Raw genomic sequence first — 24402 nt, forward strand, 5'->3', positions numbered from 1 at the left:
GTGAGAGAGGAGTTGAGAACACATTTTCATGTGTTTTCAAAGATTAGACACTGCTGCTGGAAAGTTGCATCAGTGTATGTGAATCAAATGCTTTGTGTGTGTGGGGAGGGGGGGGGGTTGTTTTAAGCAGATTTCCCTGTTGGAAAGTCAGCTGGGATTGTAACTTTGCTTCTTAATTAACTAAAGATTTCTTGGGTTTTGTATCAACTTTTGGCTCAATGATTCATCACTGTTCTCAAAGATTTTTTTCTCTTTTTTCTGATTTTGCCATCATCTCAACTTTCCCTGCTTTTCTTCCACAGGTGGACTGTGATTGTTGATCCGGCTGGATGAGCCCGTCTGTTCACCCTTCCATTGATCCATCCCTACATCCCTCCATTAGCCAGAGGAAGGATCTGATGAAAGGACTGCAGAGAGAGGAGAGAAGACACAATGGCTAGCAGTACGTAACAAAATTGAAATTCCACTTTGAAAATAATAACCCCACATTCTAGGGAAAAACAACCACCTCCTTATATCAGTCTCCTCCCTGATGTCTTTCTGTTTGCTCTTCTGTGGTGTAGCAGCTGATGGTGTAGGCAGTCTGGGTGAGAACCACTTGAGTGTCCCTGTCAGTGATCATGGAGCCTGGGCCACGGCCATGAACAACCTGGGAATCATGCCCATGGGCATCAGTGGGCAGCAGTTGGTTTCAGGTACCTTTGCAGGACTGATTTCACTTCTAGTGGTGTGCTTGGTAATCAATTCATGTGTAACTCAGTGTCTAGATATTTTGGGAAGCCAAAACCAGTTCCCTGCAAACATAAAGTTTCTTTACTTTTACTCTTGTTTGGGTGCCCACAGTGAGACACTTTCTGAAATCTCTTGACAGAAATTTTTAAAGCATTAGAGGATAGGAAGGTGCATGTAAAGCATGGAAACTCCACGTAGACACAAATAAAACTGTGGTTGTATTAGGAAAACTGGATACTGGATTCCAGTAGCATTAGGAATCATTTTCTAGACTCTGACAAACTTCAATAAATACGTGTTCAAAGTTTAAAGTTCACAATGCATAATAATGTATTGTGAACTTTATAATAATGTAATAATGGGCCTTCTTTGCAGCTCAAGGTGTGCCGTCATCAGATTCACAGATGTCTCTTTAGTGGTGGTCTGTTGGCTCAAAAACGGGATGATGAAATTTGTAATCTTACTTACATTATAATCTTATTAATATAACTGACTTTTTTACACTAGTTATTCATCAGAGGTGAACAACTGAACGACATTCCTCCCGTGTTTTAGATGTTACTTCAAATAAATGAGTGCACTATGGAGTCCCAGAAGAGACATAAAGGACAATATTATAACTGGGAGTTATGCTCCTGTTACGCTAGCAGTCAGCAGTCACAAACTACTTAAAAATGCACATTTTACACAAAAAATGCAGACTTATACATTAAAATACTCATTTTATTTTTGATCCATTTCTGTTAACCAGATGGACAAGTGGCCTAATAGTACAACTGTGTTTGTGTTTATCATAATGCAGGGGAACGCAAAATCTTTGTGAGATAATGCAAAAGCCTTGCCAGAGAACATAAAAGCAGGCCACTTTTTCTTCCTGTCATCTATAATATTTTACTCCATGGCCTTCCTAACCCTAACCCTCCACAGTGCACTGCATTCTCCTGTGTGAAAGCTTTGGCTGTCTTCAAAAGCTGGAGGAGCTTTTAGAGGGGAGCTTGAAATGGAGTCAGTGAGTGGTTCTCTCAACTCACCTTCAGGGGGAGGAGAGGTATCATGCATTATCGGTCGCTTTTTTTTAATACAAATTAAGATTTGAGGCTCTCATTGCCATGCAAATTTCATTTCAGGTTTGAGAGCACCATCTGCCAAAGCTGCTTTTAGGGGCTTTCTTTAAATTATTTATCAGACTTTTGACTTTTTGTTATCTTGGACAACAGGTCCATTTAGATGCTTGCTAAATTATCTGATCCGAGGACTACAGAAATGAGTTCAATTGGTGAATGAAACACCTTGAGCAAACACACACACACACTGTCATCCAGGTAATTAAGTAAAAAAACGCATTTTTTTACACATTAGCTTTCTATGTGCTAGATAACTAATTAGTAAGTCAGCTGTAGCACAAAAAAACAGGAAATGTCATTTCAGTCAGTGTACTACAGATGCCGGTGTGGCCATTATTCTTCAACACCACTGCTAACAAAAAACTCGCCTGTCCTTACTCTTGGTGCACCTACAAATAAACACGTACACAAACCACTTAAGGCCAAGTCACACTACAAAGTGTCACAGTGGAATGTATTCACCTGTTCACCCATTTATTCACAGGATTATACATCATGCCATGGCAATGGCGGCGCATACAGATGCAGCAGCCAGTAGCGACATTTTTGTTTTAATTTGCTATTTTTTCGCCTTTATTACTGATGCATATATGACTTATGACAGAAATACACTCATCAACGTTGGGAAAGGAAGCGAGAGATTGGATTAAGTGCAGCGGATCTTGAAATGATCACTATCAACGGCATCTCTGGAACACCCAGCTGGATCTGCCGGACCAAACGTCACCACAGGCGGTGCGATCGCCCCAGGAAGAGAGGGAAGAGAGCAGGAATCAGAGCCAAGCTGGCACAGCTTGGACCTAAGGCTATTCCTCTACCTAGTCTACTTCTAGCTAATGTCCAGTTGCAGGAAAATAAAATTGATGAAATAAGGTTCAGATTAACTAAACAACAGGAGATCAGAGACTGTTGTGTCCACATCTTAACAGAGACTTGGCTCCATCCCAACATCCTGGGCTATTGCATTTGATGAGTGAACGTTGTTTTGTGCCAACAGAACACAAGACTCCAATAAGAGGAGAGGAGGCGGACTCTGTGTTTACATCAATGATACTCAAATGCAGTCAAAGTGGATGGGCAATGTATACCAGATGTCGAGTTTTTAATGTTAAGATGTCGACCATATTATCTACCCAGAGAATTCACCAGTGTGTTTGTTGTTGCTGTTTACATTCTTCCAGATGCAAATTCAAAAAATGCACTACAGGAATTGTATGAGGTCATCAGTATTCACATGACAAAACAACCGGATGGTATTTTTATTGTGGCTGGTGATTTTAATCAAACAGACCTCAGAACTGTTTTACCAAAATTCCACATGTCCACATCCCCACCAGGGGAAGTAATACCCTGGACCATGTTTATACCAACATTCCAGGCAGCTGCAAAGCCCTCCCTCATTCCCATTTCAGTCTATCAGACCATATTTCCCTGCTTCTCCTGCCTACTTACTCTCAGCTAGTAAAAAGGGTCAAACCATCAGTAAAAACTGTTAAAGTGTGGACAAATGAAGCTATAGCACTAATCGGAAGATTGGCGGTTCGATTCCAGGCTCCTCCAGTCTGCATGTCGATGTGTCCTTGGGCAAGAACCCCAAATTGCTCCTGATGGCTGTGCCATCAGTCTGTGAATATGTGTGAATGATTACATTTCCTCTGATGGGCAGGTCGGGACCTTGCATGGTAGCCCCTGTACCCATTCACCATATGAATGTGTGTGAATGGGTGAATGTGATTCGTAGTGCAAAAGCGCTTGGTCGGAAGACTAGAAAGGCACTATACAAGTACAGTCCATTTACCATGTACCATCATTGTCACAGGAGAGTGTCCCCACCTGCTTCAAGACAGCCACCATCATCCCTGTACCGAAACAGTCTGCGCCTATGTCTAGTCTAAATGACTACCTCTCTGTGGCACTTACTCCCAATCTGATGAAGTGCTTTGAAAAGCTGGTTCTCAGGCACATCAAAGACAACATCCCAGACAGCCTGGACCTTCACAAGTTTGCATACAGAACCAACAGAGAAGATGCCATCTGCTGTCCTCCACTCACTTTTTACACGCCTTGAAAATAACAACACTTACATCACAATGCTGTTTATTGTTCTATCTCACACAGGCTCCTCCCTCTACTGGACTCTCCAATCACATGCATGAAATCACTCACTGAAATTTGCATGTACATAGCCAGCCAATCAGGACACACCCACCACTTACGTGCATCCCGCACCCTGTATAAGCAGCGTCTCACTGTCACTCACATTCCTCTTTTCTTCAGTGAAGGTGAGTCAGCTCACTGATCTCTTTTCTCTAGGGACTGGAGAAAAGAGGACTGCTCATTCCTGCCCGTCGTGTCCTGGCCTCATCGCTGTCGCCGCCAGGCATCACTTCGAGGGACTAGGACGGCACCACGCAGAGAGCGGCATGATGCAGCCACCGAAGGAAGTGCCAAGCACTTCCTTCAGATCAATGTCAGAAGTGGTGGGAAAATGATGTGATGTGATGTCTCACTCCACTGCAATGAGAGCGAGCCAGAGTTTGAGATAGAACTCCACGGCTCCACGTAAATGAAATCACCCCTCCCCTGGCCCTCCACTGCCACCGCTGTCGGATGCCTCGACTGAGACACTCTGAGTGGCTTCTCCGATGGATAATGACGGCAATCTGTCATCTGTCTCGGCGACTTCACTGACCTTCGGAAATCCGCCTCCGACGTCTGTTCACCAGGACTTCCCGCAAGTTATGACCATTGCGGCAGAATGTGTTGGGCTTCCTTTGCCCCGCCAATCTCGGTGTGTTGGGCGTTGCAGCGGCAAATACACCACTAAATGCCTCCTCCATGACAGAACAGGTTAAATTTCTGGGTTGCACCATCGGTCAGATTAATAACCTTGTTCTGGGTGTTGCCACTGCCCCAGGACGAGTGATGTCACTAGCCACAGTAGGCTCACCTCACATGTGGTTGGGATTCACCGCCCTACAGAGGAAGGACAGAGAGGACCGTCCAGCTCCCATGACGCCGGACGGTCTCTTCGGATCCCTCTCCTTTGTCACTCAGTGCTTCAAGAGGCTCGAAGAGGAGAAGGTGCAGTTGAGCCATCATCTGCCACTCGCCCCTTCTTCGAATCAGAGAGGAGACGAGGTGCAACGTGACGGTGAGGAGGAGAGAGTGCAGGCAGGCTAGAGCACTGATAGCCTCCACTGCTTCAGCCACTTTTTTATGGAGTGGTTTGTGGATGATACTGTTTGATGGTTCTAATGGACTACAGACTTTAATGAAAGTGTCAATCTGGGCACTGCTTAGGACCATAGGTCACGATCCAATGAAGTCCCGTTCCTATTGCTTTGGTGCTATTTAACCGTTCACAAGTACTGCCGTGCGGCTCAAATTACAAGGACTACCACACTACCTCCTGCCAACCTAGTCATCAACTAGGTTGTCAGGTATGTCAGAGATTTACGCAATGTAGAAGCACACCAGAGTGAGCGAGAATGAATACTTTCTTCCAGTGTCGCTAACCATCAGATATGATAATAATAATATCACAATAATATACTGTTATCAGTGGAATCAGTTTGTGTTTAAAGAGGTCTCTTCTCCTCCTAGAAATTTGTTAGTATCTGACAGAGAGCCCCAGTACCCCTCATTCTAGGCTTTCCCCCAATGCAGTGGCTCCTGCCCTAACAATTCTACCACTGGTCCCTCTCCTGAGGGGCACAGATTAGCATTTCTAACATATTAGAGAATTATTAGAAGCAAGGGGCCTTACCGAAAATGTAGTTGATGAGCATTGGATGAATGAAGAATCAGGGCCAAAAAGATGAGAAGTTTCTGTCTTTCAATAGATCAAAACAATCTACTTAGTTTTATTTAGCACAACAAGCAAACTGCAACATCTCAAAAGAGTAAAACTTACTAAGCTCAAAAACTCAAAGAAGGCAAAAAAAACTCCCAAAAACTGACCAAAGAACTGACTAAAAACTAACTAAAAAACTGACTTCTCCACCACAGTTACATCTCCTTTAATACAGCTGCAGCTGAAGGAGGTTTTCACTATTTTTGTGCTATCAGAAATCTACACATGGTACACATTTTAAATTCAAAACATTTAATCGGTTATATGGAACATGCATACATTATAAATTCAAAAAAATTTGTTGGTTATATGTAAGCTGATAATTCCAAAAAAGGACATAAAAATACATGAATAATGACAAAGGATAGCACCAAATAAGGCTATTCTAACAATGCATGAAGCATGCATGCACAAAGCATGTGACCTACTTAGCTAAGGTCCCATTTCCCATTTCGGTCAAAGCAGATGGCTGCCCACCTAGAGCCGGGTTCTGCTTGAGGTTTCTTCCTGTTAAAGGGGAGTTTTTCCTTACCGCTGTCGCCAAGTGCTTGCTCATGGGGGAATTGTTGGGTCTCTGTAAATTAAAGAGTATGATCTAGACCTGCTCCATGTGAAAAGCACCCTGTGATGACTTTTGTTGTGATTTGGCACTATATAAATAAAACTGAATTGTATTGAATTTAATTTTCTGAGGGTCTATGCCTTTGTTAAGCAACAGCTCTAACTAACTGTCTGAAAGTTAAAATTAGTACATCAACAGCAACAAGTGGCCTCTCAGTCTGTGAATTAGAGCTAGCATCTTCTCGGTTCTTTTGTCCCTTTCTCTCCTTTGCTGGGCAGAATGCACACTTGACCCCTGCTCTCCCCCAACAATACAGACAGCTAATAAGCTACGATAGCTTCCTCCACTTTGGATTTACAGGCTCTCTGTTCCCTCAAAGCTTAGCACTATCAAGACAGCTTGCTGTTGTTCAACAGTGCACATTCACAGGTCAAAGTTCACCAAAACTGAAACATTTGCACAGATTCACTTGATCCCCATGAGTGAATCCACTGATCGCTGTTTCCATTGGAATTAACTGTTTTTTCCACAAAACATTACTGTCAATGTTTTAAATGTTGGTATGACAAGGCCTTCAAGGAGCATTTCTGATAAATCTCCAAAGACCTTTATCTTTGTTTCAATAATAAAGAACGACTGTTTGTGATTTCATTTGTTTGTTTATGAGTTTACAATTTCACATCTGTTAAATCCTTTGTAAATAAAAGTGTCTTTGAAAAACTATAAAACAGGCTGTTATCTGGACACTGATCCACAGAAACAGACAGAGACAGAGGGGGAGGTGAGAGTGAGGACAATATCAGGGGAAACAGTGGTCAAAATTCCAAATGTCCGATGTCCTATTTGTCTGTGCTGATGTTAATGGGGCTGTTATCTGTGTTTGTCTGCTGGAGAGAGAGAAAAGGCACTAAGATCATATGTTTCTGTTTTGTGTGTGTGTATGTGTGTGTGTGCTATTGTACAGCAATTACTAGGAGTGGAAATCATTGTGTCCATATATCTAAAATGTTGCAGTAGTATATTAAGTTCAGTTAAAGTTTCCCATAGAGAACAAGTGTATTGATCACTGAAAACATGTCACCATGAAAGCAACTTCATGGATAAAACACCAGCACTACATGTTATTTTAAACCTGAAGGTACTGTACAGAGTGCATGCAGTGTGCATGTTAGTTGTAGCAGGCAGAGATTTTCCCAGACATACCAAACTGTGACAATTTGCTAAAGAGGGCAGGGCTGGAAAACCGCTCCACACAATAGAAACTCAAGCATCTAGATATAATAATTACTTCAGTTTTGTTGATATCTAATACTGTTCAAATCATATAACCCCAAACTGTCCTATGCAGTCTAATGTAAAGCTAGAAATATATGCAAATCCATAATTTACCTTAAATCCAAGAGCTGTATCTGTCCCTCAGCAGTACGTACAGTATGGCTGTACTCCAAACACACTGGTCTCACTTGTTATTTGGACAAAAATACACTAAGCTCTGCATGTAGCCACTTGATTTAACTTCACTGTCTGTTTCTCTGGGCTTAATTTCACTTCGGAATCTATTTATGAAATTGTTTTTCTCAAACGTGAGGATTTGTGTGAGCTTTGCGGCTATGTGTCTTTCTATTATATAAAGGCGCCTGGGTTTGTCATTGTATAAATGCTGTATTGTGGGGGTTTATTAAATTAGCATGTGGGGAGATTTGTTGAGTAGGAGTTTTTTGTGTTAAGCCCAGAATAATAAAATGCATGGATTTCACTAAGCAGAGAGGAACTGTTTTAAAGAGGGACAGACAGCAACATAGCAATGTTATTCCACTGAATATCACTTTGGGGAAAGGAAGTAAGAGCTCTTGGATTACAGGTATCAGGAACTTGAGAGCCATAGTGACCTCTCCCAGCAGCTAATGCTAACTTGGAGCCTCAGTACGAGAGGAGTAGTGGACCAGAAGCACATTCACGTACTGATTGACATCCCTGAGCTCCCACCCCTAACATTGGTCTTCTCTGGTTGGTTAGAAGGGCGAGGCTCTCTAAAAAACTTGAGAAGGGAATATCTCTGCACTACTGCCAAGTTGTTCAATGAGCCTAAGTCATGGACACCTTTGACGAGACCTCTCCACATTAACATGTGCTTTGGTGCATATTTCAACTAAAAAATATAAGAAAAAATTGTTGCTTTAAATTGACATGATATTATTACTGTGATGATGTGATGCTGATTAGACTCCACCTCTGGCAACAACTTCAGCTTCCCCCCCTCTTTAAAATACATGTGGAAACATTTAGATAATGAAAAAAAAGAAACAAGACACAAATAAAGGGACAAGTGAATCTGATATGTGCATGTTAAAGGGTCAGTTCAACCAAAAACACGTTTCCAGTTAACTCCTGGAGACAGTTTTCACATTTGTCAACCATTTATAGAAAATAGTCCCACTGAACACTGTTGGATTACCCAGACTAACCTGCGATGACGATTGGCAAAGGGTTAAATTTGAGAATATTTCAGGGCTGGATGTGGTTTCGGGAAAAGATCAGAATTAGGATAAATTTCAGTCTTCACTTGTGTAAATCTGGTTGTGTGTCTAGACCGATGAGATCTCACCTTAAGGGTAATTACCAGCAGATGTTTCCCACCTGGTTGATGCAGCTCTTGTTTCTCTTGGTTCGGGTGAAAAACAATTATAAAATAATCACAATTAAAGGCATTAATACTGTTTTTTTTCTGTCAGAGCCTTTCTCTGCCTTTCTTGGCTCTGGTTTTCATTTTTCTCCTCCTTGTGTTTCTTTCTCTGTATTTCTTCCTCTGTCTCCTCCATTTCTCTCTCTGGCAGAATCAGCAGAGCTCGGAGCCAGAGAAATGAACCTGGCTTGAATCATTTTGGCTCTGGGAGAAAAATCTCCAAGTGAAACCAGCCTTATGTGATTATGATAAATGTGTGGCACAAAGATGTGTAATTTACCTGTCGGGGTTATCGCAGACAAGGCTTTAATGAGTTTTCCTAAGACCTAAAGAATCTCTGAATGCACCCCAGCTACAAACGCTTAGATTTATGGAAGATTATCTCTCCAAGTATTTTTTTCTTTTCTATAAGCCTGAAGATCTTTAATAAAGAGAGCTGGCAGTGCTTTTTTTCTTTTTGCCAAATAAAACACTGTGCAGGAAGTATTTACAGCTCTTTAGCCTACAGCACACTACATAACCTTATGCTGGTAGAAAATGCGAAAATGTTACAAATTATTGTGCTGACCAAACAATACCTGTTTAAAAACATTAATCTCTAAAAGAATTCCATATTATTTATACATCTACTACAGGATGTTTTTCTTTAAAAAACAAAACTTTAAGTTCAGTCAGCTAACTCACTTTGAATGGATTGTTATGTAACTGTAGAGTATGTACAACATTGGTATTTGTTGTCTCGGCTCTGACCTTGTCACTCCCTATATGGAAGCACCAAGCTCAGCACAGCAGGGAGTGATTACACTAACTTCTCCCTTGCGGGAACGTGGATTCAGAGCCTTCAGGTGGATGTCGGGGTGGATGTGGGGTGTTTGTAATGTTATCTGATCAGCAGCAGTGGTGACAGCATAGCTTTCAGGTGAGTGGTGTGGCAACATGCATGCAGCAAAAAAGTGAGCAGAGCACTGACAGCTTAACCCTAATGTTTAGTATCTGAGTTTCCTTTAACAGCACTGTTGTATCAACTTACTTACAATATAATGTACAGTAGTAGAAGTACTCAGATCCTTTACTTAAGTAAAAGTATACTCTAGTCTAAAAATACTCCATTACATGTTATACTTAAAGATGTACTTAAAGTATCAAAATTAAAAGTACTCATTAAGCAGACATCATATTTTAGTAGTACAATATTGTTTGTATTTTTCACCAACAAATAAATGGTAGAGCATTTTAATGCTGTAGTTTATCAGTGTGTAGCCAAATTTAGATACTTTTGCTAGATTAATAGTAATAGTATTGTATCATATTACATAGTTGTATCATATGTTTTTATAATGACAATAATAATGCACTTTATTTATATAGCACCTTACACACACTAATTCAGGTCAAAGCGCATAACAAATTTTTAAAAAAGAAAAGAGCATGCAATTTAAACAACAGGTGCGAATATTAAAATACATTATTTTTGGAGTCATGTGGGAATGCAAGATGGACTTCTGGACCTCTAACAGCATCGCTCCACTTAAACCCCAGAATTTCTTCATAGTTATGCTTCGATTGACTCTGCAATTTTAATAAAGTGTTACTAATATATGCATGAATACTAACGTGAGTGAATGCTTGTTAGTTTAGCTGATGTTCAGCATGACAACTATAAGTACTAACTCAAAAACAAGAGCTGCTAAGCAAAGCGCTAGTTATGCAAGCATGGCAAGTGGAGCGTCATCCAGGCCTACTGAAAAAGAGTCGCAATCTGCACAAGCTACAGCATCACCTGGGTTTGCCAAATTGCAGGTTGTGCTGCAAAGGACAATGGAGGAAAATGCTTGGTTTAGTGGTACCTTATCAACCCTGCAAATGGATGTGACCAGTGTCAAGAATACTCAGGGTAAAATGAAAACTGATTTGGCAGCCATTTTTCAACGACTCAACAAGGCTGAGACTCGGATCTCTGAACTGAAAGATGAGAACGGGCGCCTGAAGCAGTTGGCTGAGACAAGTGCTAAAGAGTGTGCAGAACTTTGAGAATCTGTGAACTTCAAGATGATTTGATGATATGGCTAACAGAGAGAGACGCAGCAATGTATGGCTCTTTGGACTAAAAGAAGAATCTGAAAATAAGATCAAGCTTTGGGAGCATGTGAAGCAATTGGATCAGAGTGGATTTAGCCAAATACTTGACCAAAATGGCAGCAGAAGGTGGTCCGTCTCATCTGTTCATTATCAGCTTTCATAGTTTTCTGGAAAAGGAATGAGTTCTGGATGTAGTGAGAGCGAAGGCTTGTGAATCCAGAGGGATCCAATTGGATGGGTCTGTTCTCTGACATGACGAAGGATGTTGAAGAGAGGAGGGGGCAGTTCACCGAAGTCAGAAAGAAGTTGCATGAGTTGGTTGATTAAGTTGAGTGGAAGTAGGATAAATAGGTGGAGACTAAATGTAAAATGATGACTACATTTTTTTGATCATAATGTTGGCTCAACAGAGAGACTGGGGACAGACATAAGGGGCAGGATAATTTCACACACTAGTTCTCTGGAAAAAAAAAAACTGACCAACACAAGAATCAGAGCTGGAATCTTAGATTAAAAACATAGAGAATGAGTTGTCACAACTCTACACTGACAACTGGTTAAAAGAAATTTGTGACTTGAAATATCAGCTAAATGAGATATATAAGATAGATAAGAGGGCAAAATATGCCCTCATTAGGTTAAAAACAAGTTTCTATGAAAGTGGAGAGAAATCTGGCAAGCTGTTGGCAACAACTTGACAACAAACAAAAAGATGCTAGCTTTTTAATTCCAGTGATAAATGATGATGGGGGGAGGTTTCAACGCCTGATGTGGAAATCAACAAGGTCTTTAAAATACTCTATGAGAATTTGTATAAGTCAGAGGCATCTGTAGATGAAAGTAATTATCAGGAGCTCTTTTCAAAAATAGACCTCACTGTTGTGTCCCCAGCCTATGGTGTAGATGCTGGATGCATCTATAGATGAGTCTAAAGTTTGGGAGGCCTGATTGTCAATGAAGTCCGGTAAATCACCAGGTTTAGATAGTTTTCCAGCCAAATTTTATAAAAAAACATTGAAATAGTAGCACAAATTCTTCATAACATATATAATATCTATGTACAGAAGTGCTGGCAGAGGGACAACTCCCACCAACATTCAATGATGCAGTAATCATAGTACTGCTGACAAAAGGCAAGAACCCCTGTGAGCCAATTAGCTTTCAGCCAATTAGTCTGGAAAATGTAAGTTGCAAGATATTGACTAAGGTATTAGCATTGAGAATGGAGAAAGTTCTACTACAAACTATTAATGATGACCAGGTCAGTTTTATTAAAGGTAGATCACCTTAGACGCCTACTCCATCTTATGTGGTTAAATCATAAGAAGATGCTCCTATTGCTGCTTTCTTACTGGATGCCATGAAGGCGTTTGATAAGGTGGAATGGGGTTATCTGACATGTACCTTATGGGCTTTTGGCTTTTGGGCAGGATTTATTAAGTGGGTTAGGGACTGTATTCAGCACCACAGGCAGCAGTTCTTATGACTGGCATTATGTCACCCTTCTTTAATCTGGGACATGACACTAGGATCCTCTATCCTCATTGTTCTTTACTCTATGTGTGAAACCACTGGCAGTGTCAATCAGAGATTATTTAAGTATTAAGGGGGTGCTGGCGGGTGGCAGAGAGCATAAACTGTTTTTATATGTGGATGACATCTTGTTGTTGCTATCAAACCCAGCTTCCTCTATTCCAGGTGTCATGGGAATTGTTGAAAGTTTCTCTGAAATTTCAGGCTACAAAATCAACTGGCAAAAATCAGAGGTAATGCCAGTCTCCTTGGGTTGCCCTTCTGCTGACATTGGAGCATTTCCATTTAAATGGCTACCACTGGGGATGAAATATTTAGCTATAACATTGACTGCAGACTTTCAGGAGACTGTTAAAATTAATATAAATCCAGCGCTCCAAAATATTAAGGATAGCTTTGCCAAGTGGAAAATGTTGAATTCATCTCTCTGGGGAAAAATAAACATGGTTAAAATGATGGTATCTTCAAAGATTAACTATATCAATATAATGCTTCCATTAAATCTTCCTGTGTCAGTGCTTAAGCAGTATAACAAGGTAGTTGGGGACTACCTGTGGAATGGGAAGAAACTCAGAATTAGTCTGAATAAGATGTTCACCACTAGAGGGAGGGGTGGAGTGGCACTGCCAAATATAGAATTGTACATTACTGCCTTTGAAATGGTTAAACTATGCAAACATTGGTCAGGGAGTAGGCCACATCTGGGTTGTATGGGGATAAGAGAGTTCGCTTACCTCCCCTTTTAGATTTACAGATGCTCTGTCTCAAAAACCATCACTGTCCCCTCCTAAAAGAGATATTAATCCATTACTTCAGCACGCGTGGGAGGTTTGGAGCAAGGTCCATAAAATGTTTGGACTGTTTCAATATAAACAAGGTTACTCATCTTTATGGAAAAAAGTCACAGTTGCTGAAGGAGTGGGGGAAGGAGTGTACTTCTATCAAGGGCTAAAGGATCAATATAATCTAACTGATAAAGGTGAATTGTGGAAATGTCTCCAATTACAGAGCTGTGTAATTATTAGTGGCAAATAAATATATTGGAGTAAAAGGTACAAGATTTCTCTCTGAAATGTAGTGAATTGGAAGTACAAAGCAGTGTATGAGTCTATGGGTTTCAATACAGGACCAGAGGAACGTGTATCGCAAAGGTTTCTAAAGCTTCCCAATGTTGTGAAATCATCCTCTGTATTTTACAAAATAGCAGAAAATGCTCTGTATGGTAAAAGTGAGAGTCTGAAGATGGTATGGCAAAGGGACCTGGACACTGAGCTTGAACAAGAGGTTTGGGAGAATATTGTCCATAACGTGAGCTAGTCAGTAAGGGATAGTCATAGCAAATTCATGCATTATAAAATAATTCATAGATATTGTTGGACTCCAATTTATTCAAAGCAATGTATTCTGGAAATGTAAGAGTTCTATGGGTACCTTTCTACATCATGTGGGACTGCCCGCTGGGTTCCCTATTTTGGACACGAGAGATTGGGGCAATTGAGGAGTGGTAGTTAAAAAAGCTTTATGTGGATGCTGCATTGATAAACAACTACAGGCCCATATCATACCTGCCTTTCCAAGGAAAGGTCATGGAGAAAGTTGTTTTTCAACAACTCAACACTTTCTTAGTACAAAGCGACCTTTTCAGTACTTTTCAGTCTGGATTTCGATCTCATCATAGCACTGAGACTACACTAATGAAAAACCATATTCATCTCAGCAGTGATGCATCAAATATTTTTGTCTTAGTCTTACTTGACCATAGTGCAGCATTTGACACGGTTGACCGTAAAATACTTCTTGACAGACTAGAAAAATGGGTAGGAGTCTCTGGGACTGTGCTAAAATGGTTTGAATCATATTTACAGGATAGGGACAACTTTGTATTGACTGGTGATTATTAGTCTGAGTGAACAAAATCACTTGCACAGTTCCTCAAGGGTCCATTCTTGGCCCTCTTTTGTTTAATATCTACATGCTCCCTCTTACTCAGATCATGGAACATTACAACATCTCCTACCATACTTCACCGATGACACACAACTTTACATAACAGTGCCACCACATGACTACAGCGCCTACAACAGATAAATAAGTGCATTAAACAAATCAGTGAATGGATGTGCCAGAAGTTCTCACAACTGAACTCAGAAAAAAATGAAATAATTGTTTTTAGTCCCAGGGAGGAGAGACTAAACACAAAGACTCCATTACACTTAAACCCACAAATCAGGCTAGAAATCTTGGTGTAGTTATGGACTCAGACTTAAATTTTAACAGCGAGCTGAAGATAATCATGAATTCAGCCTACTACCAACTCAAAAACATAGCAAGAATCAAAGGATTTAATCTAAACAAGATGCAGAAAAAATAGTTCACATGTTTATTATTAGCACGGTAATGGTGTCTTCACAAGTCTCAACAAAAAGTCAATCAGACAGTTGCAGCTCATCCAGTGCATCCAATGCTGCTGCCAGATCTGTCACTAACACCAGGAAAATGGAGCACATTACACCGGTCCCTAAATCACTGCACTGGCTTCCTGTATGTCAAAGGATAGACTTCAAAATCCTACTATCCCAGATAGCATACAGAAGTGGGCCACTTCAGGCAATGATGCAGCACTGCTGGCCTAGACAAAATGGATGTGAGCCTGAAATGACCCACATGTAAAATGGCAAACATGGCCCAAATATCCCAAATCAAATGTGGGCCTTTCATGGTAAAGATGCAGTGCCCTCGCGGGATGTGGGCCAGTTCTGGTTTATCGGGTTTGTTCTTGTTGATATACAGCATTGCTATGGCTTGCTTGTGTCTTAGATCCGGGAAACAGGAGCTGACCGCCCAAGGGCCATCATTCCACGTGTTATGTGGGCTGGATGAAAGTGCCGAAAGTGTCGGGTGTGGGCCGAATCTGGGCCACAGCAATTTTGCTATCTGGGACTAGTCTATAAAGCACTTAATGGTCTTGGGCCCAAATACATTTCTGATCTGCTTGTACGTTATGAATCACCCAGACCCCTCAGGTCATCTGGGACAGGCTTACTCACTATTCCCAGGATCAGAACTAAGCAAGGTGAAGCAGCCTTTAGTTTCTATGCTCCCCACCTGTTGTTCAAGCTTCCTAAGTACCTGAAATCTGCCAAAACTGTCAGCTTATTTAAATCAGGGCTCAAAACATTGTTAACTGTAGTTTTCCAGTAAATTTAATATGTAGCTTATCTTGTTAGTCCTTAACTACCTATGTGCTTGTTTTTGTTTTATTGTTTTTATTGTTGTTTAAATTCAATCTTAATGTCTTCTATGTCCCCTTGTAAAGCACTCTGAATTGCATTATGTCTGAATGGTGCTATATAAATAAAATTACCTTACCTTACCTTACCTTGCCAAACTCACCACGCCTCTGCCTTCTTGGGGACAAATCTATTCTACCAGCTGGATTTACAAAGGCAATGTTTGGCTAGCCCTTGCAGGCCACCTCAAAGCAGCCAGGATTATACTAATGAACTGGAAAAATACAAGCATACCGTTTTATAAAGACTGGATTGAACTCATGACAATTACAGCCTCATACGACTTAATGCTAGCTAAACTGAAAGACTTTGTGTCTAAATTCACTGAAATGTGGGATAGCTTCCTCAGATTTATTAGTGGTGGGGACCACTCACTAGCAATATGTAATAGAAAGCCTTCATGTGTTTCATGTGTTGTGTGTTGTGGGGAGGGGGAGATGCTCTGGCCTATTATACTGTGCTGTTACATTTGCTTTCATTTTTCATTTTTGTTCTGTCTATGTTTGTGTACTTTGTTACCTCAAGACTACCATGCGGAAAGTATGTTTTGTACTGTAATGTTGCAGGGTGGTTGAGATTTTTTTTTTTTTTAATTTAATGACAAAAAAATAATTTAAAATAAAATCTTAATAAATCCTAATAAAATCTTCATCTGAAAAGTAACTAGTAATTATTAGCGGCAAATAAATATAGTGGAGTAAAAAGTACAAGATATCTCTCTGAAATGTAGTGAAGTGGAAGTACAAAGTAACATAAAATGGAAATACTCAATTAAAGTACAAGTACCTCAAATTTGTACTTAAGTACAGTACTTCAGTAAATGTAATTAGTTACATTCCACCACTAGTAATGTCGTTATGTAGGGTTAGGGTTAGGTGCATACAGTGCATTTCTTTGTGAATGACTATTTGGCAAACAAAATGAAAATATATTTCTTCATGAAAAGCCCTAACACATTTAAAAAATGGCATTTGTCGTTATTTGGTATACTAGTGCAGTGCCCGTTTAAAACGTGCCTGTTCAGAATGGGCCGATCGCTTATTATTTCTCAAGAACTACGTACGTATGTATCGATTGACAAATGTATCAATTAAAATGATAAGGAATTAATAAATTAAATGGTTTAAATCCAGACAGAAACTTCACCTGTGAGACTAAACTGAGGTTGAACTGTAGAAGCAGTTTACCACCTTGCATCGGTTGATTCTGCTGCCAATCAACCATGTCTGTGCTAGTTCAATTCAGTTTTATTTATATAGCGCCAAATCACAACAAAAGTCATCTCAGGGCACTTTTCACATTGGGCAGGTCTAGACCATATTCTTTAATTTACACAGAGAGAGACCCAACAATTCCCCCATGGGCGACAGTGGTAAGGAAAAACTCCTCTAGAACCCAGCTCCAGGTGGACGGCCATCTGCTTGGACCGGTTGTGTTGAGAGAGAGAGAGAAGAGGGTGGGAGGGTGGGGACACAGAGAAGCAGAACAACAGCAGCAACAACAACAACAACATCGATAGATACATGACTAGCAGCAACATCAACACGCCAGCACGGAGTTTCCTGCGGATGAGAAAGCACAAAGAACTCCAGGGAAGAAGTCAAGTTAGTAACATGCATTAATGGTAAATGAATACATACAGATGGAGAGGAGGAGGAGGAGAGAGGAGCTCAGTGCATCAATGGAAGCTCCCCAGCAGTCTAGGCCTATAGCAGCATAACTAAGGTCTGGTCCAAGGCAAGTCTGGCTGGCCCTAACTATAAGCTTTATCAAAAAGAAAAGTTTGAGCCTACTCTTAAATGTAGAGAGGATGTCTGCCCCCTGGACCAAATCTGGAAGATGGTTTCACAAGAGAGGAGCCTAATAGCTGAAGGCTCTGCCTCCTATTCTACTTTTGGTGACTTTAGGAACCACCAGTAAGCCTGCATTATGGGTGTGCAGTGTTCTAGTGGGGTAATAGGGTACTATGAGCTCCTTACGATATAATGGTGCCTGACCATTAAGGGTTTTGTAGGTGTTGAGAAGGTTTTTAAAGTCAATTCTGGATTTTACTGGAAGCCAATGAAGAGAAGCTAAGATGGGAGAAATATGATCTCTTTTTCTAGTTTTAATCAGTACACATGCAGCTGCATTCTGGGCCAGCTGGAGAGTCTTTAGAGACTTGTTAGGACAGCCTGATAATAATGAGTTGCAATAATCCAGCCTAGAAGTAACACATGTATGGACTATTTTTTCAGCATCTTGTTGAGACAGGATGTGGTCCAAGAACAGAACCTTGTGGAACCCCATGTCTTACTTTTGCCTTCATGGAGGATTCATCATTAACATGTACAAACTGAAATCGATCTGATAAATAGGACTTAAACCAGCTTATTGCAGTACCTTTAATGCCAATTAAATGTTCCAGTCTCTGTAATAGGATTTGATGATCAGTTGTGTCAAATGTGGCACTAAGCTCTAACAAGACAAGTACAGAGGCAAGTCCTTTGTCTGATACACTCAGGAGGTCATTTGTGACCTTCACCAGTGCTGTCTCTGTGCTATGATGCGTTCTAAATCCTGACTGAAAATCTCCAGATAAACTATTGTTATCTAGAAAGTCACACCACTGATTGGTGACTGCTTTCTCAAGGATCTTAGAGAGAAATGGAAGATTAGATATGGGACTGTAGTTGGCTAAGACACCTGAATCAAGAGTAGGCTTCTTAAGAAGAGGTTTGATTACAGCTACTTTAAACGACTGTGGTACATAGCCTGTTACTAAAGACAGATTTATCGTATCTAGTAAAGAAGTGTTAATTAAGGGTAAGACTTCCTTAAGCAGCCTAGTTGGGATGGGGTCTAAGAGACAGGTTGAAGGTTTGAATGAAGAAATCATTGAAGTTAATTCAGAAATGTCAATTGAAGAAAAACAGTCCAAATATATGTCAGGTTTCACAGCTGCTTCTAAGGTTCCTGAGTTTGTGGATAAATCGGTGCCTGTTGAGGGCAGAGAGTGTTGAATTTTGTCTCTAATTGTTAGAATTTTATCATTAAAGAAGCTCATGAAGTCATTACTACCGAGAGCCATTGGATCAATAGAGTTATGACTCTTTGTTAGCTTGGCCAAAGTGCTGAAAAGAAACCTAGGGCTATTTTTATTAATGATGAGTAATAGGCTGCTTTTGCATTACAGAGGGCCTTCTTATATGTTTTAAGACTATCTTGCCAGGTTAAGCCAGATTTTTCTAGTTTGGTGGAACGCCAAATCCTTTCCAATTTTTACGATATTTGCTTTAATTTGCAGGTTTTGGAGTTAAGTTAAAGTCACCTACTATAATTACTTTATCTGTACTAAGGACTAAGTTTGATAAAAATTCTGAGAATTCAGATTCAGAGTATGGACCAGGAGGACGGTACACTATAAAAAATAGAATTGGCTGTATGGTTTTCCAGGTTGGGTGAGAGATATTAAGAACAAGGCTTTCGAATGAGTTATAATTAAATTTAGGTCTAGGGTTGACAATAAGGCTTGAGTTGAAGATGGCTGAGACTCCACCTCCTCGGCCAGTATCTCGAGGAATGTGAGTGTTAATATGACTGGGGGGAGTGAATTTATTAAGGCTGACATATTCTTCATGACACAGCCAGGTTTCAGTAAGACAGAATAAATCAATATGGTGATCTGAGATTAGATCATTTACTAATACAGCTTTAGATGATAGTGATGTAATGTTTCAGAGTCCGCATTTAATTATCTTATTTTGTTAAACAATTGCAGACGTGGTGTTAATTTGTTTTAGATTTTTATGAATGACTCTTCTTTTATTTATTTTAAGATTTAATTGATTTAAATGGTCAGGGGACAGACACAGTTTCTATGTGGTTTTGAGTGGGTAACTGCTCTAATGGAGGCGCAGAGAAGGGTGTAAGACTGCCACTCTGCCTCCTGGTCTCAGTTCTGGGTTGTCATGGTTTGGTCTACTAATAAACTCAGCCATATTTCTGGATATGAGAGCGGCTCCATCCAAAGTGGGATGTATGCCGTCTCTCCTAATCAGACCAGGTTTTCCCCAGAAAGTCTGCCAATTATCTATGAAGCCCACATTGTTTGCTGGACACCACCTCGACAGCCAGTGGTTGAATTGTGACATGCGGCTATACATGTCATCACTGGTCAGATTCGGCAGGGGCCCAGAGAAAACTACGGAGTCTGACATTGTCTTTGCATATGTACACAACGACTCAACATTAATTTTGGTGACCTCTGACTGGCATAATCGGGAGTCGTTACTGCCGACATGAATAACAATTTATTGTATATTTATGTTTATCCTTAGCCAGCAGTTTTAAAATTGATTCTATGTCACCTGTTCCATTCCATTCCGATTTCCATTCAAGTCCTAAAAGTAGATAAAGAGACATCAGTTAAACAAATGAGACACAAATCTTACACTTGTTCATTTATTTATTTAGGGAAATGATCCAATGTTACATATTTGTGCATGGCAAAAGTATGTGAACCTCTGTGAAAATCAATACATTTGAAGGGGAAATTAGAGTCAGGTGTTTCAATCAATGGGATGACAATCAAGTGTGAGTCTGGGAGGCCCTGCCTTATTTAAAGAAGAGAAATCTGGGCCTTTAATATCAAAGTCTGAGCTTCACAACACAGGTTTGTGGAAGTGTGTCATGGCTCAAACAAAGGAGATTTCTGAGGACCTTAGAAGAACAGTTGTTGATGCTCACCAAGCTGGAAAGGGTTACAAAACTATTTCTAAAGAGTTTGGACTCCTCCAGCCACCTGTCAGGCAGATCATGTATAAATTGAAGACATCCAACAGCACTGCTACCCTCCCCAGGAGTGGTCGAACAACAAAAATCACACCAGTAGGCGTGTAATAGTCCAGGAGGCCACAACTGACCCCAGGGTAATGTCTAGGAAACTTGAAGGTCTCTCATGCAGTGGCTAATGTCAGTGTTAATGAGTTCACCATCAGGAGAACATTGAACATCAATGGTGTGTATGGCAAAGTTGTAAGGAACAAAAGCCACTTCTCTCCAAAAAGAACATTGCTGCCGTCTACGGTTCTCTCAAGACCACGTGGATAAGCCAGAAGGTGATTGGAACAATGTTCTGTGGCTGGATGAGATCAAAATCAAACTTTTTGGCTTGAATGAGGAGTGTCATGTTTGGTGATGAGCAAACACTGCATACCAGCATAAGAACCTTCTCCCATCTGTGAAACATGGTGGTGGTAGTATCATGGTTTGGGCTGCTTTGCTGCTTCTGAACCAGGACAGCTTACAATCATTGAAGGAGCTATGAGTTCTGAGTTGTACCAGCAAATTCTACAGGAAAATTAAGTGTAGTGGCTTGAGTTGACTCCTGAACCAGCTGGCAGGCTTCTCTTCATTCCATAGCCTTATTGGCAACATGTGTGCATGCCAACATTTAATACATTGTTTAGAGCAGTATTTTGACAGTGAAGCTGGGGCTAATGGTCAGTAGTTTTTCAGTTATCTTGTCATAGGCAAAGTGTTTGAAAAGTGGACATTTCATTTAATTTGATAAAACACAAAATACTATTTACTATTAACCATTTACATGGCTAGATACTATTAGAGGTTATGTGGCTGATCTTTCTTGTGGTTTGAGTGAACCAACATTGTAATGTTTTTCCCCCCACCCTTATGCAGTGGAAAAACACTGTAAGGACAAAGTGAGGGCAGACCATTGGGGGAGCATATCACCTTGAAGATAAAAATGTACTTAAAAACATTATGTAGAGACATCACAGTTCCCAGACAATGACTTTGGAGAGCCCTTGACTGTTCTTCTCGCACCACCATGAGGTTCACATTTGTGGTCTTGATTTGATTTTGCTGAAATGTCTCAACTGGATGGATTGCCAGGAAATTTGGAGCAGACTTTCATGTTTTCCTCAGGATGAACTGTAGTAACTTTGGTAATCCTCTGACTTTTCATCTAGCGCCATCATCATTACTTTGGTACTTTGGTTTATGACCAAATTCTTGCAAAACTAATGACATTCTCATCAACCTCGACTGTATGTTGTGTTAAGTGCTAATTAGCAAATGTTAGCATGCTCACACGCTGAACTAAGATGGTGAATATGATAATGATTATATGTGCTAAACATCAACATTTTAGCATTTTCATTGTTTGCAGCCACACAGAGCTTCTAACATAAGTGCAGTCTCTTTTGTCATTGTAGGTTAGTCCCATGAGGCTCAGCTTTGCTGTCATTTTTGTGGCTTTGTCTTCTCTTTACTCCAAACAAACTAGGAAATGTAAAATGCCTCACTTGCTTTGTGCTGATGATTGTTTTCAGCAAAGACTTACTGTGCACTGACTGTTTAGAGCAGCAGGAGTAAAAGCTTTCACACAGAATCATTTGTGCATTCTATCAGTCCTCTATACTGAGCAGGAAAAGAAATATTTATTTCTATAAAATAACTGCAAGAGATATGTGTCCTTTTGTTGTGTTACAGCTTCCTTCGCCTGTAATTTGAATCACTTCATTCTCCTTCCCGTTGTGACTGTGTGGGCAGCAACGGGGAGTAATTCTGCTGATGCTGTGTTTCTCCTGCTCCCTTGTTATTGCAGTGTGAAGATAGTAACATGCGACGCTGCACCACCCTTCTCCAATCTACCTGCTCTATTTTCACCCAGACAGCTGAAACATTGCTCCTGTCTGCTCTGTCCTCTGTATTTATCTTTATCTCCCTTCTTCCTCACTTTCTCTTTGTCTCAGAGAACAGACATTTTCTTCTTCCCTCTCTCTCCACCGCCTCACCAAGCTTTCTTTTCTCTTCTACCTTTCCCATTAGCACACTCAAGATGATTCTTTTCTCCCTTTGCTTCTCATCTTTCCCCATTCTTTTCTCAATTTACCAGTCTTCCTGATAAGTGATGCTATATTTCTCCTTTTTGCTTTTTTGCTCCTTCGCAAATATGTCATTGTGTTGGCATATGTTGTTGTGATATTTTTCAGCATTTTGATATATTTCTTTTCTTGCCTATGACCCTCATTTTGGCAGATTAGAGCTCTTTGATTTGAATAAAAAAGGACCAGTACTCTAAACCAGTCATTTTGGCATAATTTGTATGCAATATTGAATCATCTATAGGTACAATGTATTAATGATAGGATGCATTAATTTATTTAATATGAAACATTACTGATAATGTGTGTGAATGACCTGTTGGGTGCAGTGCAGCTCATTTCAAGAGAGAGAATTTTAGAGATGAAAAGAGAGACAAGCTTTTATCCTGCAGCTTTCACACTGAAGTACACCACATGTGTACCTCACACAGCAGCTACACTTTTGCTTGTTTAAACACAACACAGGTTTATTTCACCTTATACATTTGTATCTCATTTCCAAGGCTGAGAAGGGAGCACCATGTTGATTGTATGGAAATAATAGCATGCCTGTATATCGGACATATTTAATTTACCCTTTTTAAATTAATCATGGTTAAGACACAGTATTAGAAAATGCATATATAAAAGTGATGTATTATTGCTGAAATGTTCTCTGTGAATTGATTGTCATAGAGGAGTCATGATAATGCTTTTCTAAAACAATCTAATCACAATCTCTGTCTTCCACTCTCTAGTTATCACAGTGTATATTATCTGTTTTTTATGTCTTTTACTGTGCAGCCAATATGTGTTTTTCAAGGCACACAGGGTAGTCTTGGTGCTGATATGTTGTTTCCTGTACTATTTGTATTCCGAAACTGAATGGTAATACTGAGGGTACATTTTCATACCATCCTCCAATATTTTGCGCATCTGAACACCCTAAAACACACATTGCATGAGACCAAACACTTAATTCTCAGTGGTGCTGCTTTTCCTCCATTTTACCTGTTCAAAACCTCTGTATAGTCCTTTAGTAAATGAGGACAAATGCAATTTTACTGATCTTTAGTAAATCCCCCCCCCAAGTGTGTTAGAAATTATGTCTTGCTTCCTGTGTATATACCTTTGATTTCACCCTCTGTTTATTCTCTCCTTCTGATAGCCTTAATCTAGGAATTCTATATATGCTGTAAATTATGTTGAGAATATATCAGTTTTGCAGGAAAATGAGCAAAAAGATCTGGATCAGGATTTAAGGAGGGGTTTATTTTGAATAACAGAAATATACAGGGTAAATACACATTTAACTTGTGTCATTCTATCCTCCAGAATCTCTGTGTCTCCAGAGGTTCGATCCTGGGCTAGGCCTCATCACACCCATAAACCCCATGATGGCGGGCATCAGCCTGGTCCCTCCCCCACCCGTAACCCCAGAAATGCCTGTCATCAAGGAGATAATCCACTGCAAGAGCTGCACCCTCTTTCCTCAGAATCCAAGTAAGATCCCACAGCAAATATCTAAAATATTTTGAGCCAAACCTATATTTATTGGTCTTAATGTAGCAGAGGGGAACTTAACTTGAAGCACTGGAGGGAGCGGGAGTAATATAGTGCTGCTCATGATGTGACGCATACAGGAAGGCAATGAAGCTACTTTCAGACAGCGAG

The 24402-nt window shown here is 40.3% G+C and overlaps 1 protein-coding gene across 1 annotated transcript in view; it reads left to right on the plus strand.

Annotated features, from left to right (window-relative positions):
* Window positions 1–413: 413 nt before the first annotated feature.
* The window catches only part of enox1 (ecto-NOX disulfide-thiol exchanger 1), a 101940-nt gene continuing 77951 nt past the window's right edge, over window positions 414–24402 (plus strand). The window contains exons 1-3 of the mRNA XM_042425444.1: window positions 414–442; window positions 564–695; window positions 24064–24231. Of these exons, the coding sequence (XP_042281378.1) occupies window positions 433–442; window positions 564–695; window positions 24064–24231 (310 nt within the window). The 5' untranslated portion in view covers window positions 414–432. The remainder of the gene's footprint in view (window positions 443–563; window positions 696–24063; window positions 24232–24402) is intronic.

This window comes from Thunnus maccoyii, chromosome 11, assembly GCF_910596095.1.
Source record: "Thunnus maccoyii chromosome 11, fThuMac1.1, whole genome shotgun sequence".
NCBI lineage: Eukaryota > Metazoa > Chordata > Actinopteri > Scombriformes > Scombridae > Thunnus > Thunnus maccoyii.